General features: G+C 42.2%; 1 protein-coding gene across 1 annotated transcript in view; it reads right to left on the bottom strand.

The window, feature by feature from the left end:
- The window catches only part of MSR1 (macrophage scavenger receptor 1), a 35,457-nt gene extending 14,854 nt beyond the window's left edge, over positions 1 to 20,603 (bottom strand). The window contains exons 1-3 of the mRNA XM_030565065.1: positions 20,193 to 20,603; positions 17,673 to 17,859; positions 4,082 to 4,162 (exon numbers count right to left, since the gene is read on the bottom strand). Coding sequence (XP_030420925.1) covers positions 4,082 to 4,162; positions 17,673 to 17,859; positions 20,193 to 20,603 — 679 coding nt within the window. The remainder of the gene's footprint in view (positions 1 to 4,081; positions 4,163 to 17,672; positions 17,860 to 20,192) is intronic.
- Between the last annotated feature and the right edge of the window lie 805 nt (positions 20,604 to 21,408).

Genomic DNA, 21,408 nt, shown 5'->3' on the forward strand with positions numbered 1-21,408 from the left:
TTTTCATCCAACAAAAACATTTTAGGTACAAGAAGAATGCATTACTGTAAATATATTGATACAATGCTGCTGTCAAGTAGTTGTATCATTAAACTGCATCAAATTGTTGGAATGACAATGTAAATAAAAATGAGGGAAAGTTACATATCTAGAAAATGCAACTACAGATTCTGACAGTGGCTATCTTGAAGAAAAAATAGAGATATAGGCAGGACCGGAGCCAGGGTTTCTCGCGCCCTAGGCGCACGGCCATTTCGCCGCCCCCCGTGCTGATCCCGCAGTTCCAGTGGAGCTGCCTCAGGCATTCCTGTGGAGGGTCCATTGGTCCATGGCTCTGGTGGAGCTGCCGCAGTGGTGCCTGCAGGAGGTCCACCAGAGCTGCGGGAGCAGCCGACTGGTCACAGGCATGACTGTGGCAGCTCCACCGGAGCCACGGACCAACGGACCCTCCTCAAGCATGCCTGCAGCAGGTCTACCGGAGCCGCCTGCCACCCCCCCGGCAAAATGCCGCCCCCTCAATAATTCTGGCACCCTAGGCGATTGTCTAGGCTGCCTAAATGGTAGCACTGGCCCTGGATATAGGGAACAAGAGCAACGAAACTCAACTACATATTCAAAGCTCTCAGGCTGAGCACCCAAACCGTACCACAGACAGAGCAATTTCAGTTTTTGGGGTTATCCTTAGTGTACAATAGTGATTTGGTTTCTTGTGGGTCTGATTTTCCTGAAGTTTCTACAATGAGTTAATTTACATGTAAAACTTCTCAGGAACAGGGACAGCTATTGGTGAATATTAATATTGCATGTTAAGGAAATTAAATGTAAAGACAAAATTGCACTCAAAATAACACTGTGACAAAAAATCCCCCAATGCATAAATGGGGTTAACACTAGCCACATTTCCAGTGAACTTGTGGTCAAAAATGTCTGCTTGACAACTGCAAAAATAGAAATCTACAGTTAGCCTCCTAAATCCTTTCTAGGCACCTAAATAAGTGACTTGATTTTCAAAAATGCTGAACATTCAGCAACCTTCCTGTTGGCTCCATGCTGGAATGTATTTAAGGAGCAGCATTCTCAACTAAGTCCATATGATAATGGCTTGCATTGGTATTTAGTAAACTAGTGCATAGTTTTATGTACAAATAAAAAAGTCATCAGCTTTCAAAAAAATAAAATAAAATAAAAAATAAAAATCAAAAGGGAAGAAACAATTGTTCTGATTCTTTATGTCTCCTTTTTTGGTTTGGCTATTCCTTGCTTTTTTCTTTCTACCTCTCCCTTTTTCTCTAATGTCCCTTTCCTTCACTGTGCTATTTGTCATCTCTTATATAAAGTGACTTATTTTGGTGTGAAGGAAACAGTACCTAATTTATCATCATCATCTACATGTACTAAGGCAGGGCAGTCACTGGTGCAGCGCCTCCTGTTGGTCAGTCCAGAAATGAGCTCATCCAGCTCAGGAGCACCCTCCTCTGGCCGGTTTCTCACCCTCAGTTACCTGTCCTATTCTCGCCACCACCTCTGGCCACATGTCCCTCCCGGACACCAGTATCCCTTACCCTGGGGTGCTGCCCCACAGCAGTGCCCTCACACTCTGGGTCTCCCCTCCCAGGGGAAGCCCAACACCCCTATACCCACCTTACCTCAATGGCTACTGCCACTCATCATCTAGCCCCTTCTCTCAGGAGCAAACTGCAGTCTGAAATGACCACTCATCACTGGCAAGGAGTTTGACCTGCTGCCTTTTCTTGGCCTGGCTGCCTCTCTGCAGCCCTAGTACCTCCTCAGGCCTTTTGCTGCAAGTGCTCAGCCTGGGAGGTCACCAGGCCAGAGCTGCCCAGTTCAGCCTGCCCTTTCCCTGTACTGCGCTGTCCAAGGTACTCCCTGTCTCTACCAATCAGCTAGATCCTTCTTGCTTCACTGCTGGAGCAAGACTGACTTCCTTCTTCCCAGGAGCCTTTCTTATACTGGCTCAGCTCGGCCCTGATTGGCTGCCTCAAGACCGCTCAAGATTGGCTCCCTGGGACAGCCCTTTCCCAGGGCTGTTTTTAACCCCTTCCAAACTGGAGTGGAGTGACCGCCCCCTTACACTACACAATTAATATAATTAAGTGTAATGCCATGATATGTATATACTTGTACTAAGTAACAGTGAACAGCTCAATGGAAAACTTTTAAAAACTGTCTAGGTTAATGGTATTAATTAAATTAATGTTAATTATATGTTTTAGTTAAAAAAGAAACATTTTCCCAGCTTTAAAATGTCATTTTAAGCCATGTTGTAGAATGGCAAATTTAGCTCAGAAACAAAACTATAGCTAAAATACATAACAGCAGAATGTATTGACAGTACTGCCGAGATATGCTGAATTTGCTTTGTTCTTTGATTCAATGTTAGTATAAAGAAGGTCTCTGCTTTCTTCATTCCATATTTGAACTCTCTTTCCAAAATGACCTATGCAGTCACTTTTTAAGCTGTGTTTCACAGCTCTCTAAAAGCCTTTTTATCAAGCTAACGGCACCAGTCCAAATTTGGCTGTCAATTTTCAAATTTTAAAATGCTACCTTTAAGCTGGGAGTGAGTTAAAAAAAGCTCAGAAATCCCCTAGAAATATTTTTTAAAAAAACATGTGGGACTAAATTCAGAAGTGCTGAATAAGATGGTGTAACAGAGACTTCTTGGCTCTCGCTCAGACTACCATGTACTGCTAGACTCCCTTAGCTCTAGCTACACACTCTCGTTTCACATGTCAGAGAGTTTATGTTGTTGAAATCAGCAGGAAGTAAAAAGAAAGTGTAAATTAAAGGAGAGTGTGAGCTCCTTTAACATATATATGCTTCACCTAAGAAGAAGCTGAGGTATCGGGGGTGTCTGTTAGGAGTCAAAAGTGATCAAATTAAGAGTCAGTAGAACGCATCACTAAGGAGCAATAATGCAGAATGCTTTGATTAGACAAAAGGGTAAAAGATGCTGAATGTGGAAAGAGAGAAAAATGAGACTTCAGAAACTTTGGGTAAGCATCTGAACTACTCAAAACAGAAAGGAAACAAGCAAGATCTTTGGAGATCCACCTGTCATGTCTGCATTTTAGAAGGAGATAAAATGTAAATGTGTTCAAGATCTGAAGCAATACCTAAAACTCAAAATGTTGCATCTACAACATCTGAGAGCTGTATGTGTGGAAAGGAGCAGTGTGGGGCCATTAATGGACATATTCAACCCTATAACTAGGGCTAGTTGAGAGCTGGTTCTGACTTTAGCACAATTTAGAGTGGTCTCAGGGATGCTCTAAGGGCTTGTCTACATGATGTGTTAATCTGTACCAGTGGGGTATACATTCTAGTACACACCAATGTGTAGCATACTCACTGCCCTGGGTGGAGCCTTCTGATACACACTAAAACTTCCTTAGTGCAGGTTAACACGACTACTTTAATGTATACTAGGGAACTTTTAATGCATGCCAGCAGCGTCCACATGGATCAGTTAGTGCATGACATGATTGTGTGGACTAGAATTTACACACCACTGGTGAGGACTAACACGCTGTACTGACAAGCCCTAAGTGGCATCTAGCTCTAGTGCACTCCAAGGAACGTTCCAGCAGTTTGGAATGACTGAAACACACACTAGTTATAGCCACAACTGTTTTCCATAGTCACATCGCTGATGTGCCCCTTACACAAAAGTCAAGAAGGGGTCAGTTGTCGTACAGGGGTCCTACATTGAGGAAATCCCCAAATAGCTGTTTAAGTTAGCCTTCTATCCACTTTGTGCTTCCAGAGTGGTGTAAATCAGATGGCTCAGGGCTGGAGTATGTCCCCTGATCTTTCTTTTTATAGTACTTTATAGTTTATAGCTGACTAGAGGAGGGGAAAACATTGTGCAATTAAGGGCCTTAGTTATTTGACTATTTTGCCATCCATCCTGAGGAGAGAGAGATTTTTTTAGATGAATAGTTAGGTCTGATCTTATCAAACAGTTCTGCTGGGATCATTTCAAAATCAGGCAGGACAAATTTCTCAACTTGAATGTCTTGTCTATACTGTTATTAATTGCTTGCTATGGTCACTATACCTGGAATTCCCTTTGATCCTTTTTGTCCAGGATTTCCAGGCTGACCTTGTTGTCCAACCTCCTCTTTGGCTCCAGGAGAACCTAGCAAAACCAGAGAAATGAATTAGTGCAAGTCTGAATATTACAGGACAAATTCACTGTTGTGTACTCTCTATTATCTAAATCACTGATGAAGATATTGAGCTGAACCAGACCCAGAACTGATCCCTATGGGACCCCACTGGATATGCCCTTCCAACTCAATAGTGAATCACTGATAACTATTCTCTGGGAAAGGTTTTCCATCGAGTTATGCACCCACCTTATAGTAGCTCCATCTAGGTTTTATTTCCCTAGTTTATTTATGAGAAGATCGTGCAAGACAGTATCAGAAGCTTTACTAAAGTCAAGATATACCACGTCTACCACTCCCCCACCCCTCAATCCACAAGGCTTGTGTCAAGGTTCCTTCCCCACTCTAAACTTTAGGGTACAGATGTGGGGACCTGCATGGACACTTCTAAGCTTAATTACTAGCTTAGATCTGGTATCACTGCCACCATCTAGAATTTTCAGGTCTGGATCACTTCCTTTCTCCCCAAAACCTTCCCCTCCCTGGGTAGCCTTGAGAGACTCTTTCACCAACTCCCTAGTGAGTCCAGATCCAATCTCTTGGATCTTAAAACAAGGAGAAATTAACCATCCCCCCTCCTTTCTCCCACCAACTCCTGGTGAATCCAGATCCAACCCCCTTGGATCTAAAAACAAGGAAAAAATCAATCAGGTATTAAGAAAAAGGCTTTTAATTAAAGAAAAGAAAGGTAAAAGAAAACCCTCTGGGAGAGATTAGCATACCAGCTACTCTCACAGACAACAGATTCAAAACACAGAGGATGTTCCCCTGGGCACAAATTTAATTACACAAAAAAATACCCAAACATCCAATTTGATTCTACCTCTAATTGCATAAGACAGGTTACAAAGAAATAAACATAAACCTATTTATTCCTTTCTAAAACTTACTACTCTGATAAGAGGCTGGTTCTTTGATCTTTTTCATTCCTGCTGAAACTGAAACTCTAAACAAAGGAAAACTTCCCTCCTTCCTTTTGAAACATCTTGTTCCCCCATTGGTTCCTCTGGTCAGGTGTTAGCTAGGCTAGGTGAACTTTTTAACCCTTTACTGGTAAGAGTGGCATTAACTCTTAACCATCTGTTTATGACACACACCCCAAATCTCAGACAGTGTGGAACCACACTGGCGGCGATTTCTTCCTAGAACTTTAGAATAAACAGATTAATAAAACACATGCACCTTTACATATACTAGTAATTATGTAAAACTACATGATTTTTTCACATTTTAAGGACAATTTAACCACTTAACTCTGGGAAACTTTTATGGGAGAATGCATCAGCTACTTTGTTAGAAGCTCCTGAAATGTGCTGAATTTCAAAATCAAAATCTTAGAGAGCTAAACTCCATCGAAGAAGTTTTTTGTTGTTTCCCTTGGCTGTATGAAGCCACTTTAGCTCAGCATGGTCGGTTTGTAGCTGGAAAGGCCGTCCCCAAATGTATAGACGTAGCTTTTCCAGGACATATACAATGGCGTAGCATTCTTTTTCACTGATTGACCAGTGGCTTTCCCTCTTAGACAGTTCCTTGCTGAGAAACGCGACAGGATGAAATTCTTGATCCGGCCCTTCCTGCATTAAAACTGCTCCTACACCACGCTCAGATGCATCTGTGGTTACTAGGAATGGTTTGTCAAAGTCTGGGGCCCTTAGCACAGGGTCAGACATGATTGTCGCCTTAAGCTGGTTAAAGGCCTTCTGACACTCATCAGTCCATTTAAGGGCATTTGGCTGGGTCTTTTGGGTCAGGTCTGTTACTGGGGCAGCGATTTGGCTGTAGTGTGGTACAAATTGCCTGTAATATCCAGCCTTGCCTAAGAAGGATTGGACCTGTTTCTTTGACTTTGGGATAGGCCACGTTTGGATAGCATCCACCTTGGCCTGTAGAGGATTTCCAGTTCCTTGACCCAACTGGTGTCCAAGGTAAGTCACTCCGTTTTGGCCTATTTGACACTTTTTGGCCTTAACAGTTAGTCCTGCCTGCCTGATGCGCTCGAAGACTTTTTCCAGGTGCTCCAGGTGTTCTGCCCATGAATCAGAAAAAATGGCCACATCATCGAGGTAGGCAACTGCAGATTCTCCCAGTCCTGCTAGGAGACAATCTACAAGTCTTTGGAAGGTGGCGTGTGCATTTTGCAGCCCGAAAGGAAGCACATTACATTCATACACCCCTGCATGGGTGATGAAGGCTGACCTTTTCTTGGCAGGTTCATCTAGCGGTACTTGCCAGTACCCCTTGGTTAAGTCTAATGTAGAGATGAACTGGGCACGTCCCAACTTTTCCAATAGCTCATCGGTGCGTGGCATAGGATAGTTGTCGGGATGAGTTACAGCATTTAGCTTACGGTAGTCCACGCAAAAGCATATTTCCCCATCTGGTTTGGGAACTAGAACCACTGGAGATGCCCATGCACTGTTAGAGGGGCAGATCATACCCATTTGTAGCATGCTTTGGATCTCCCATTCTATAGCAGCTTGGGCATGAAGAGACACCCGGTAGGGTGGGGTTCTAATTGGGTGAGCATTACCTGTGTCAATGGAGTGGTATGCTTGTTCGGTCCGTCCTGGGGTGGCTGAGAACATTGGTGCAAAGCTAGTGCACAGCTCCTTGATCTGCTGTCGCTGCAGAAGTCCAAGGGTCACAGAGAGGTTCACCTCTTCCACATCACCGTCACATTTTCCTTCGTAGTAGACACCTTCAGGCCACTCAGCATCATCTCCTCCCTGGGCTGTAAACTGACAAACCTTTAATTCTTTGGAATAAAAGGGCTTTAGAGAATTAACATGGTACACTTTAGGCTTTAGGGTTGATGTGGGGATGCTATGAGATAGTTAACAGCTCCCAGGCGCTCTTGGACCGTGAATGGCCCTTCCCATTACGCTTCCATCTTATGGGCCTGTAGCGCCTTTAAGACCATAACCTGGTCCCCTACTTTGAAGGAACGCTCTCTGATATGTTTATCATACCAGGCCTTTTGCTCTTCCTGAGCATCCTTTAGGTTTTCTTTAGCAAGGGCTAAAGAGTGTCAGAGGGTGCCTTGTAGATTGCTTACAAAGTCTAGAATGTTAGTTCCTGGAGAAGGCATAAACCCCTCCCATTGCTGCTTCACCAGCTGTAATGGCCCTTTAACCTCGTGGCCATACACAAGTTCGAATGGTGAAAACCCTACACTGGGATGTGGTACAGCCCTGTAGGCAAAAAGCAACTGCTGCAACGCTTCGTCCCAATCATTGGAGTGTTCATTTAAGAATTTACATATCATGGCCCCCAAAGTTCCATTAAACCTCTCCACCAGGCCATTGGTTTGATGGTGGTAAGGGGTGGCAACCAAGTGATTCACCCCATGAGCTTCCCACAGATTTTTCATGATCTCTGCCAGGAAATTAGTTCCGGAATCTGTAAGAATGTCGGAGGGCCAACCTACTCTGGCAAAAATGTCTGCTAAGGCCTGGCACACACTTTTAGCCCTGGTGTTGCTTAGAGTTACTTCTTCCGGCCATTGGGTAGCAAAGTCCACGAAAGTCAGTATGTACTGCTTTTCTCTGGGGGTCTTTTTTGGGAAAGGACCCAGAATATCCACAGCTACTTGCTGAAATGGGACCTCAATTATGGGGAGTGGCTGGAGAGGGGCCTTGACCTGGTCTTGGGGCTTTCTCACTCGTTGGCACACCTCACAAGACCGGACATAATTAGCAACGTCCTTGCCCATTCCCTCTCAGTGGAAAGACTTCCCCAACTGGTCGTTGGTTCTGTTCACCCCAGAATGACCACTGGGATGATCATGGGATAAGCTCAAGAGCTTCATCTGGTACTTAGTTGGAACTACCAACTGTCTTTGAGGATGCCAGTATTCCTGGTGTCCGCCAGAAGGAGTCTCCTTGTATAAAAGTCCTTGTTCTACAACAAACCGGGATCGGTTAGAAGAGCTGAGAGGCAGTGGGGTGCTCCGTGCTGCCACCCAAGCTTCTGAAGGCTGTCATCTGCTTTCTGCTCAGCCTGGAACTGTTTGCTTGATGCTGGAGACGTCAGTTCCTCCTTAGACTGTGGACTTGGGCTTGGTCCCTCTAGAAGCGATGTAGGTGATGGGGTTGTTTTCGCTGATTGTGAACCACTCTCCGCTGGTGCACTATGTGATATTTCAGGCTCTGGTTGAGCCTCTTGGATAGGGTTATCTGCTGTTTCTGCCAGTTCAGGCTCGTTGGTGCCATCTGGCGTTGAAGTTGTAGATGGGTTTGCAAGTGCTGGAGTCAGTGCTGGCAATGGTTCTGGTGCTGGTTGCTTCTCCAGCTCCGGTTCTGGGACTGGATTCACTATGGCTGTAGCATTCATGGGTAGAAGATCCAGTTCCACTACCTCTGTCTGGGTCCCTGGTAACACAGACGGGGCCCTGGTGGACAGCTCAGGAACATGGATGGGTGTGGAAGCTTGCTTGGCCTGGCTGCATGTGACCATTCCCACCTTCTTGGCCAGCTTCACATGTTTGGCCAAGTCTTCCCCCAGTAGCATGGGGATGAGATAATTGTCATAGACTGCAAAAGTCCACATTCCTGACCAGCCTTTGTACTGGACAGGCAACTCAGCTGTAGGCAAGTTTAAAGATTTTGACATGAATGGGTGAATTGTCACTTGGGCTTCTGGGTTGATGAATTTGGGGTCCACTAAGGACTGGTAGATAGCTGACACTTGTGCCCCAGTATCTTTCCACGCGATAATCTTCTTTCCGCCCACTCTCAAGGTTTCCCTTCACTCCGAGGGTATTTCAGAGGCATCTGGGCCTGGGGATCTTTGGTGTGATTGTGGTGTAATGAACTGTAATCAGTTGGAGTTCTTGGGGCAATGGGCCTTTATATGTCCCAGCTCATTACATTTAAAACATCGCCCAGCTGACGGGTCACTGGGCCAAGGTGTGTTGCTGGAGACTGGTGAGGTAGGACAATAAGGTGTCTTGGGCTTTCCTTGGGTTGTAGATGGGGCCTTGGGTTGCCCCTGGTGATAGGGTTTAGTTTCGGTTTGCCCCCTCTGATATTCGCTCCAACTGCTAGTAGTTCTTTTCTTTTCTGTCACTTCCACCCATTTGGCTCCAATCTCCCCCGCCTCGGTTACAGTTTTGGGCTTCCCATCTAGGATGTACCTTTCTATTTCCTCAGGAACACCCTCTACAAACTGCTCCATTTGCATTAGGAAGGACAGCTCTTCCAGAGAGTTAGCACTTGCTCCTAATATCCAGGCATCCCAGTTCTTTCCAATGTGGTAGACGTGTTGGGTAAATGACACATCTGGTTTCCACCTTAGGGCTCGAAACCGCCGACGGGCATGCTCAGGTGTTAGCCTCATTCTAATTCTGGCCTTGTTTTGAAAAAGTTTATAATCGTTCATGTGTTCCTTAGGCATTTCAGCCGCCACCTCTGCTAAGGGTCCACAGACCTGTGGCCTCAGCTCTATCATGTACCGGTCTGTAGGGATGCTGTACCCATGGCAGGACCTTTCGAAATTTTCTAAGAAGGCCTCAGTATCATCACCTGCCTTGTAGGTGGGGAATTTTCTGGGATGGGAAACAGTACCAGGCGAAAGGTTGTTAGGGTTGGCTGGTACATCCTGCTTAGCCCTTGCTAATTCCAGTTCATGTTTTCTTTCTCTTTCCCTCTCCTCCATCTCTTTGTCTCTCACCTCCATAGCTCTTTTGTGGGCAGCCTCATCTCTGGCCATCTGTCTGTCATGTTCCTTTTGGCTCTCCTCAGCCTGGAGTTTGACTAATTCCAGCTCCTGTAGTTTGTTTTTTTTCCCTTTGTTTGACATGTCCCCCTGCTCTACCTGAGCTATCTTGGTTTGTGAAGTTAAAAAAATACCCACAGCTTTTAACTGGACTTCTCAGAATGAGAAGAGACCAGAAAACTGGTTTGTAACTTGTCTTTTGCAAACTGTTAATTACCCTGCAGCTAAGCCCAGCAGGAAATCCTTTCTAACAAAGCCTTGTTAGAAAAACCTTTATCTGTTTGCCTTCAGGGTATCTCTCCTTCACTGCTTCCCCAGCATCTCAAAGGAGGAAAAAAAAAATCTGGCTTTTGGTTCCTAAAAATCCCTCACCGCTGCTCACTATGTCAAGGTTCCTTCCCCACTCTGAACTTTAGGGTACAGATGTGGGGACCTGCATGGACACTTCTAAGCTTAATTACTAGCTTAGATCTGGTATCGCTGCCACCATCTAGAATTTTCAGTGTCTGTATCACTCCCTTTCTCCCCAAAACCTTCCCCTCCCTGGGTAGCCTTGAGAGACTCCTTCACCAGTTCCCTGGTGAGTCCAGATCCAATCCCTTGGATCTTAAAACAAGGAGAAATTAACCATCCCCCCTCCTTTCTCCCGCGAACTCCTGGTGGATCTAGATCCAACCCCCTTGGATCTAAAAACAAGGAAAAAATCAATCAGGTATTAAGAAAAAGGCTTTTAATTAAAGAAAAGAAAGGTAAAAGAAAACCCTCTGGGAGAGATTAGCATACCAGCTACTCTCACAGACAACAGATTCAAAACACAGAGGATGTTCCCCTGGGCACAAATTTAGTTACACAGAAATATACTCAAATACCCAATTTGATTCTACCTCTAATTGCATAAGACAGGTTACAAAGAAATAAACATAAACCTATTTATTCCTTTCTAAAACTTACTACTCTGATAAGAGGCTGGTTCCTTGATCTTTTTCACTCCAGTTGAAACAGAAACTCTAAACAAAGGAAAGCTTCCCTCCTTCCTTTTGAAACATCTTGTTCCCCCATTGGTTCCTCTGGTCAGGTGTTAGCTAGGTTAGGTGAACTTTTTAACCCTTTACAGGTAAAAGAGGCATTAACCCTTGAGTGGAACCAGACCCAGAACTGATCCCTATGGGACCCCACTGGATATGCCCTTCCAACTCAACTGTGAATCACTGATAACTATTATCTGGGAAAGGTTTTCCATTGAGTTATGCACCCACCTTATAGTAGCTCCATCTAGGTTGTATTTCCCTAGTTTGTTTATGAGAAGGTCATGCAAGACACTATCAGAAGCCTTACTAAAGTCAAGATATACCACGTCTACCACTCCCTACCCCCCTCAATCCACAAGGCTTGTTACACTGTCAGAGAAAGCTGTCGGGCTGGTTTGACATGATTTCTTTTTGACAAATCCATGCTGACTGTTACTTATCATCTTATAATCTTCTCGATGTTTATATCACACTTCCCTACTATTTCAGACTGCATTATAGCCATTTCTGGTCATTAGTTTACAACCATGTTTGTTTCTATAACTTCCTTCTTCTTTAATGTTTTTTACCTGTGCAAACCACCAAATAACTCTGTGCCCCCCTTCCCGTTTAAGAGGCTTAAAAAGTTCATTTTCACACTTCATTTACAAGAATCTCTTCTCGTGCCCCTCATCTTCCAAAAAAAAACCCCCAAAACAAACAAAAAGAAGAGGGAAAATGTTGGTGCTCTTCATTTTGCAAATTTATAGTTTAGGAACAGCTGAAGAAGATGCTCCCAAGATAAAACCACTTGCAAGTTGTAAGACACACTGAGCTTTTATGTTTGAGTTATAAAGCTTTGATGATAGTAGTTTATAATGGAAATGCTGATCCTTCATAATAGCAAAGGTTGTGGACTTTGATATAATACTGGTTACTTCCCTGGCTTATGACATTAATGCACTATTGTCAAGATCCACAGAGGTGCAGTCAAGCAGATTGACTCTTCAGGATAAAGCTCATCTGGCAGAATATTCAAGGACAAGGCATCCCCATAGATAGGCTTTCTAATTTATAACTCAGCTGATGCATTGGTTTCTTAAGCAAAATGATCAGAAGGACAGTCAGGAACCAAACTCCTGCTTTTCATTGAAAACAAATTGTTTTTCTAATTAAACTTGGACTGGTCAATACATTGATCAAGGATGGATAGAGATTTACGTAATTAAAAATGATGAAAATAATTTAGTGCTATATATTTGGGCTTTTTCTAGCTTCATGAGACAAGGTAAAAATCACATCATCCTGTATACGGTCCTTGCTTTGAAACACTACCCAGTGTTTTTGTGATACTTACGAGGAATTAAGAGCCAATTATTTTATTCACTGTCCTCTCTTATTCCTTTAGAAGGGAATAATCTTTCCCTTTATCTTCTTTAATTTCTAAAGTTTATTAATTATGCTACAGATTTTAGCAAATAAAGCATATAGAAAAATGATAAAAACCAAGACAACATACAAATAAACTACGTAGAGTTGCTGACAGCAAAGGTTAAAGTGAATTTGTATTCTGCTCAGCATTTAAATTCACATTCAGTAAGCTGAAACAGATCTATTCCAGTAAGCCATATTACTAGAGAAATAGTAACTAGAGTCTATCTGATATTTATTTAGTATATTTCTCAGAATCTGTTGAGTTTTCTTTTAAACACACACAGACACACAAATACCACACACACCCCGTAGCCTATTGACAATTTCTGTTTGTTTTTGTGTTTTTTAAATGAAATGATTTGTCTTCATCTAAAACAAAAAAATAAGCAAAGTCAAGTGTCCAGTACGCCATAGATACCACCAACATACAGTTATCAGCCTGGTTGCACCAGTTATTAGGCAGCTGGAAAGATTGTTCAGCAAGCTAATATGAACTAGATCCATATAGAATGGTTCATATTTTCTGAATTTAAAGCAAATCTTTTCTGTACAGTAAGGTTTAGATTCGACCAAATAACCTTTCACCTGGCTCTGCACATGATCGTAAATGTTACTTTACTGAGTATTCAGTACGTGTACCTTGTTCCCAGTATTATTCATTATATGACAGCCAATGTATCTCTTAGTCAATGAGCTCCTTCTACACCAGGGGTCAGCAACTTTTCAGAAGTGGTGTGCCGAGTGTTCATTTATTCACTCTAATTTAAGGTTTCGCGTGCCAGTAATACATTTTAATGTTTTTCGAAGGTCTGTTTCTATAAGTCTATAATATATAACTAAACTATTGTTGTATGTAAAGTAAATAAGGTTTTAAAAATGTTTAAGAAGTTTCATTTAAAATTAAATTAAAATGCAGAGCCTCCCAGACAGGTGGACAGGACCCAGGCAGTGTGAGTGCCACTGAAAATCAGCTCGTGTGCCACCTTTGGCATGCATGCCATAGGTTGCATACCCCTGTTCTACACCTTGATCTCCTGACACCTTTATCACCTTTAAAAGAATTGGACATGATACACTGTTACTGTAAATCATGAATTTCTTACATATGTGAAAGGATAGGCTTATCATTTTTCATTAGCAGTATTCAGAAAAAGATCAATCTGTCATTGTGGTGGTTCAAACACTGCAACATTGATAAGGATACTACTGCATACAAGTGATAGAAAACTAAGTATAGCCCCCATTTAAGATGCTTAACCAAAGACCTAGAGGTTGGAGTTTCTAAACCTTAATACCTGAAACACAGAAGGTCATGTTTGGGTGGAATGCACAGGAAAGGAACTAAAGGTGAGAGAAGAGGATGAAAAGAAAACAGCATAGCTACTTTATGCAACTGAGGGTATGTCTACACTACGGGATTATTCCAATTTTACATAAACCAGTTTTGTAAAACAGATTGTATAAAGTCGAGTGCACGTGGCCACACTAAGCACATTAATTCTGCGGTGTGTGTCCATGGTCCGAGGCTAGCATCGATTTCTGGAGCATTGCACTGTGGGTAGCTATTCTGTAGCTATCCCATAGTTCCCGCAATCTCTCCCCGCCCCTTAGAATTCTGGGTTGAGATCCCAGTGCCTGATGGGGCAAAAATCATTGTCGCAGGTGGTTCTGGGTAAATGTCATCAGTCATTCCTTCCTCCGGGAAAGCAACGGCAGACAATCATTTCGTGCCCTTTTTCCCTGGATTGCCCTGGCAGACACCATAGCATGGCAACCATGGAGCCCATTCAGCTTTTTTTTTACTGTCACCGTATGTGTACAGGATGCCGCTAACAGAGGTATTACTGCAGCGCTACACAGCAGCAGTAGTTTGCTTTTGCATGATAGCAGAGATGGTTATCAGTCGTTCTGTACCATCTGCTGCCATTGTAAATTGGCACTAAGATGACTGTTATCTGTCGTTCTGTACTGTCTGCCACTATCATGGGTGCCCCTGGCTGAGGTCGGCCAGGGGCACAAAGGCAAAACTGGGAATGACTCCCCGAGACAATCCCTCCTTTATGGTTTCTAAAAATAGAGTCAGTCCTGCCTAGGATATGGGGCAAGTGTACTAGAGAACCAGTGTATCAGAGAGCACAGCTGCTCCGTGTCAGATCCCACAAAAATGATGAGCTGCATGCCATTCACGGGGAGTACCCCTGCAACAACCCCACCCGTTGCTTCCCTCCTCCCCTAACCTTCCTGGGCTACTGTGGCAGTGTCCCCCCCATTTGTGTCATGAAGTTATAAAGAATGCAGGAATAAGAAACACTGACTTGTTAGTGAGATAAAATGAGGGGGAGGCAGCCTCCTGCTGCTATGACAGTCCAGGCAGGACATTAAGCGGTGCGGGGGAGGGGAGAGGAGCCCAGCATCCCGCTTCTATGATAGTCCAGGCAGTACAGAATCTTTTCTTTACACAGGAAAGGGAGGGGGCTGATGGAGCTCAGCCCCCAGTTGCTATGATGAGGACGGTTACCAGCCGTTCTGTACCATCTACTGGGAATGACCAGGAATCATTCCTATTTTTACCCAGGAGCCCTCGGCCAGCCTCACCTGAGGCCAGCCAGGAGCACTCACGGGCTGATGATGACAACAGATAGCAGTCATATTGTACCATCTGCCACCGGGGAGGGGAGAGGAGCAGGTACTGCTCTTCACTGCTGCAGCATCGCGTCTACCACCAGCATTCAGTAGACACAGGGTGACATTGAAAAAAGTCAAGGAACGATTTCTTTCCCTTTTCTTTCACCTGGTGGGGGGAGGGAGTAAATTGTCGAGCTATACCCTGAACCATGCCGGACAATGTGTTTGAACCTACAGGCACTGGGATCGCAGCCAAGAATGCAAATAGTTTTCAGAGACTTCTGTGGACTGTGGGATAGCTGGAGTCCTCAGTACCCCCTCCCTCCCTCCATGAGCGTCCATTTGATTCTTTGGCTTTCCGTTACGCTTGTCACACAGCACTGTGCTGTGGACTCTGTATCATAGCCTGGAGATTTTTTTCAAATGCTTTGGCATTTCGTCTTCTGTAACAGAGCTCAGATAGAACAGATTTGTCTCCCCATACAGCGCTCAGATCCAGTATCTCCCGTACGGTCCATACTGGAGCTCTTTTTGGATTTGGGACTGCATCGCCACCCATGCTGATCAGAGCTCCATGCTGGGCAAACAGAAAATGTAATTCAAAAGTTCACGGGGCTTTTCCTGTTTACCTGGCCACTGCATCCGAGTTCAGATTGCTGTCCAGAGTGGTTACAGTGGTGCACTGTGGGATACTGCCCGGAGGCCAATACCGTCTATTTGCGGCCACACTAACCCTAATCCGATATGGTAATACCGATTTTAGCGCTACTCCTCTCGTCGGGGAGGAGTACAGAAACTGATTTAAAAAGCCCTTTATATCGATATAAAGGGCCTCGTAGTGTGGACGGGTGTGCCATTAAATCAGTTTAACGCTGTCAAAATCGGTTTAAATGTGTAGTGTAGACCAGGCCTGAGTGAAAAAGTGCATTGTCATAGCAATATTCAAAGCAACATATAAGAATGTGTTTATTAGAATAATGCCTAAAGAATTCAACAGAGAAGATATAATAAAAAGGAGGAAAACAACTACACGATCTTTGAAACACATTTTACTCCACTGTAAATGGTCAGGTTTCTTTCTAAAAGTATAAACTGCTTAGCTGTCAAAGAACAGGGAAGATTATTACTTTTTTATCATATGTTTTCAGCGTAAAATCTGATACTTTGTGTAAATCAACTGCAATAATATATATATATGTTGCTCCATAATATACACATACCTTTACTTCTGTTTAGGTTTATTTTCTCTGTTTTTGAAGACTAAATCAACCCTGCAGTTTGCTATTGTCAACCTGCAGCTTGCAATGTCAAACACACATTCTCACACTGGTTCCGATAAGAACCAGTCTAATTTCTTTAATTCTCTAACAGTGTCAACATCATTGCAGGACCTTGTTATGTCATTTGACATAACCAACCAGAGCAATGCAAAACATCTGCAATTATAAACATTACCATTAGATGGGTACATTGTATATTATTCATGTGAGTGTTACACTGTGGTTTTGTTACAACAAGAAACATGAAATAGAGATTTGGATTTTTTTTTAACTGAAAAATTTAAAGTATTTTCCTTTTGTTTCAGTGAGAATTTGAAAATAAAGTTTGATCTCATGAGAAAATAGTCTGGAAAAATGTTTATTTTTTCTGCTTGTTGTCTGATCATGCTTTCATTTACTTCTTGATAATTTTCTAGCTTTTTCACATTAATTGTCTCTCTCAAGAACAATCAGCCTATAGACCTGATGTGACAATTATCCTCACCATCTTCATTTGGAGTTAAGGGAAGCAAAGTTAAAGGAATGTGCAGTCCAATGTGTGCCTATAATTGCATTTTTAATCTACCAATTTAATTGTAAAACTTACCATTTTTTCAAGACTAATTCTCTCTGAAAGATAATTAAGTATAAAATTGAGAAAAAAAATCCAGACAGCCCTGGACATTTAATTCCCTTGGCAAATAGAAAGAATGGCATTTAGGTCATTATCCGGCACTGAAGATCATGTGGGTAGATCTCCACTGAAGTCAAAGGGTTTCTGCCAAGTTTCAGGAGTTAGTGCATGAAGTTCTCAGTGCAGAATCTGGCCTTCAGCAATCTATGAGCCTAACTCATCACAGTGATGTTCCAGCTTTTTCTTGTTGTAACACCATTGAAATCAAAGGACTTACACATATGTAAAACTGGAGTAACACAATAGCAAATCAGGGAGCTTCTCAAAAAGAATAGACATTTATATAAATAATCTCATTTCATGAATCAGCTTAGCAATGCTCATGCTTCAGGGTTCACCAGCAAGGGTGAGGAATGAATTTACCCCTATAAAGTAGTATTGCTTCATTCAGCAAATATGAAGCCTCCATCATAAGCCACTGCTGGAATCAGAAGGCTGAATTAGATCGACCATTGTTCTGTTTTGCTACAGTAATTCTAATCTTGCTAATAATTATTACCTACTTGAACTTGTAAACACAAATGAGCATAACACTAAATTCAGGAATAAGTGTTTGCAGGATTGGAATCTATGGGAATTGACATTGCTTGAGAAATATGTCCTGTATTTACCACCACAGCACGTACAGGATCGCAGTTACAGTGACAGTTTCCCTTATCTGTTTAAACCCTGTCCTTTCTTGCCACTTATGATAACTTTTAAATATTTTTAACCTAGTCTCATTACAAGAACCACCAGAAATTACCTTGCACTAATGTAATATTCCTTAATGCTACTGATTGCTCCCAGTCTTTTAATCTGAGGTCATTTGTGATATTATTCAAAAGTTTCACTTCACCTTTAATGTCCTGCTCCAGATTGCTTTGTTGTTGTTTTATGGTAACAATGGTTGCTGATGTGTTGTAGCAATGATCCCATAGGTTTGTGATAGCCTGTAAAAATATATTAACATCATTAGGTATTTCATTCTAACACTGATGGTCCAATGCTTTACTCATTTGAGTAATCCCTTTTAATTTTTTTTATATTGTTTGGGATAGACATGGCAAATAAAGAAAAGTGAGAAAAGAATCTGCCTGAGAATAAATCAATTATGCCAATGAGAAAAGACCACTCCCTTGAGCAAGGTTTCACAAGTTTGTGCCCCTTATTGATATTAAGACATTAAAATTCATTAAAACTCAAATAATATTTGCTGGCAGTTCAGGATTTCTTGTGCAAATACAGTGTTGTTCAGTTATTAGAAATCAGGTTAGTCTTCCCTAGAACATTACCAAATTATTTCAAACTCTTAGTAGACTATGTTAGATTCTTTCCAACTTGACGGAGGTGGCCAATATACACAATGCAAGGTGGATGGGCTTTTCAGAAGTGCTCAGTGTTGGCCTTACTCTTCTCCTACTGAGGTCTGTCTAGCTTGCAAAATGCCATATAAAACTGGGGCTCAGTTTTTCCAGCCTCACTCATGTAGAGTAATACTTTTTTTTTTCCCAAGCAGAGCAGCTCTATGCCATCCCTACTCTGTGGAGGGGGCATTTTGGGGAAAAGGGAGTCTTTGAGTATGTCTACACTGCAATTAAAAACGTGCAGCTGGCCTGACTCAGCTGACTCAGGTTAAGGGGCTCAGGCTAAGAGAATAATCAATTGTGGTGTAGATGTTCTGGCTCCAAGCTCATAAGGTCCTAGAGATTCATCTCAAGCCCGAATCTGAATGTCTACACCACAGTTAAACAGCCCCTTAGCCCAAGTCTCATGAGCCTAAGTCAGTTGGCACAGGCCAGCTGTACTTTTTAAAGGCAGCATAGACATACCCTCTATGTCCTTGTGATCCTCAGCTGCTTTAAGTTATGCTAGGGATCAGCTCATTCTCCTGAGAGACTCTCGAACAGAAGGAATGCAAAGCTGCCTTAAAGCCCCACCCACTGTTTAGTTGCACTGAATGTATCTTGGCCAGCTGAGGTTTTTGTCCAGGAAGCAGAAAATGATTGTGAAGTGTTACCATTATAATTTTGCAGCATTTTGCATTCAGTTTGCACATGTGAATGACTAGTTTAGAATGTGGTCCTTGGTTTTTAACATTTAGTTAAGTACAGTACCTGCATGGTTATGCTTGAAAACTTGCTGCAGAAAGAAGGGTACATTATATTTGTCTAAAAGAAATAGTTATGTCTGATCGTTTATTATATTGACTAGTGTACAGGACTATAGTCACTAGTAAGAGTTTCTGGGTACATTATTTCCAAACCGTCTAAGTAACTTGGAAGTAGAATTGGGTGAAATTTTTTGGCCAATACTTTTTTTCCTCTGAAACATGCAGATTTGGATTGACAGAAACATTTAGTGATTTCAAGTCCATTTCACTGAATTATCTCAGCTGAAAAAACAAACAAAAGTTCTGAAAAAAAATCTTGTTCTGACATTTTTTAAACAAAATGTTTATTTTTTTTATTTGAAATGACTTTTCACTTTGAAATTTAATTCACTTTTATTTTAAAAAAATATTTAAAGCTTGAAAATGAAGCAAGATTCTTCCTTTCAGGTCAAATAATATGTTTTGTTTGCCCTCAACTATATATTATTTCAAATTTTCAGTTTGCCAAAAATTTTAAAACAGTTTCATTTTGGTTGAACCCAAAATGTTTTGTTTTTTTTTAATTTTCCATCAGTTATTTGCAAAGCTCTACTTCACAATCTAAGTCTCATTTACAAAAGTGATTTACGCATTTAGAAAGCTATGTCCAATTGACTTTCAATGAGACTTACTCTCCTAAGGGACAGATTTTCAAAGGTATTTATTAATGCAACTAAAGATGCAGATAGATGCCTAGCAGGATTTTTAAAGCCTAAATCCTATTGGGATGTAAGTAAATGAACAAAATGTTAACCCACCAACATGATCTCTTTGGGACAGGGCGATTTTTCAAAAGGACATCCTTCCTTTTGTGGATGAAAATTAGGATAATTGCACTAATTATCTCATGGTCAGGTGCAAATCAGGTAAGTAGAAAGAGGTCTAGGTTGTCTGATTTGCATATGTAGTTCATTTTCCTGGTGCAAAAATATGAGAATGAATTTTGTAGGTATAAATTGCACTTGCAGAAAGAAAAGCTGTTCCCTCTGCCCTTCTGAAACTGTATTTCAAAATAAGTCATAAGAACAACAATCTGACCATCTACAAGGCAAAGCTATTACCTTTTCTTTGCCAGTGGATGGGGGATCCTATCAATGCCTTAAATCTTGTTACAAAATCAATGTAGCTTCCTACCTCTTGCTGTTTAAGGAACTCTCCTGTGTATTTATTGTTCCTGTCTTCTGCAGCAGACTGAACATCAGCTAATGTCAAATTCAGAAACCTAAATGAGATCTGAACATCTTCTATCAACCTCCGAAAAACTTGCATTGCTAAGGCTGAGGTGTTAATCTGAAGGCCAGCCTCCCAGAGCTTTTGTTCAGTTGCTGTGCTTAGATTTTGGATATGCTCTGACTTTTGGTGAAGGTTAGTTTTCAGCTCTGAAATCTCTTTAACAATTTGATGTAAAGCTTCAGTGTGAGTTATGATGATTTTTCTCTGCTCTTCTTTTCCTTCTCTTGCTTTGCCAGGAGAATCTCCATTGAAGCTCTGTTGTATGTTATTCTCACTAACTAGATTAGTGTCATTCTTCAGGTTCTTTTCCATCTCGGATACGTGAACTGAATAAAGTTCCAAGTGAAAATACAACTGTTATTGCTAGTTCTTCAATTATTTAATCACACAGTGTTCTGAGATAATGAAATCAATAGATTAAGTATCAAGACTGTATAATTTGTTCTTAAATAAGTTATCCAGGACCTCAGCATTCCTTATATTATGGGTTAAAATTACTTTGTTCCCACAGAATTGGCATAGCATGTGAGATAAAAAATTTAAATAAACTGTATTGTAAGAGAACCACATGGACCTTTCTGAGTGTGATCTTATTGTTACCCTGGTCCTTTCCCTCAATCTTTTTTTTTCCCATCAGTGACCTAATTTATAGTTTTGTATTTGTTCTTAAACCTCTATCCTGCAAGGAGCGCCTGGGTAGTGTGCCCTGAGGGCAGGGACATGGGCCAGGGGCTGCTCTCAGGCCCACCGGCTGCTCTTAGGCCCACCAGCCCCCCGCCCAGGAGAGATGGAGGGTCCAGGGTTCCCCATAGAAGTCTAGGCTTTCTGTGCAGCTCATACCATGGTCCAGCTCCAGCTTCCAGCCTGGCCAGGGGGCAGAGGCTCAGGGCAAAAAGGAGGAGCAGGACCGGAGCCATTAAGAGGGACCAAGCCTCATTATAAGGGATGACTAAGACCCATCTCAGTTCCCCCACTGTGAAGAGGTTGGCTCTGTGATCATTGGCTCCCCTGCTGTGAAGCGTAGCCTCTGGCTACACTACACTGCACTTGCCTCAGGCTTGCAGTTTTTGGGGGCAACATGGCCACCTGCCCCCCAAATTATGCCCATATTAAAAAA

The sequence above is a fragment of the Gopherus evgoodei genome, chromosome 5, assembly GCF_007399415.2.
Source record: "Gopherus evgoodei ecotype Sinaloan lineage chromosome 5, rGopEvg1_v1.p, whole genome shotgun sequence".
NCBI classification, from domain to species: domain Eukaryota; kingdom Metazoa; phylum Chordata; order Testudines; family Testudinidae; genus Gopherus; species Gopherus evgoodei.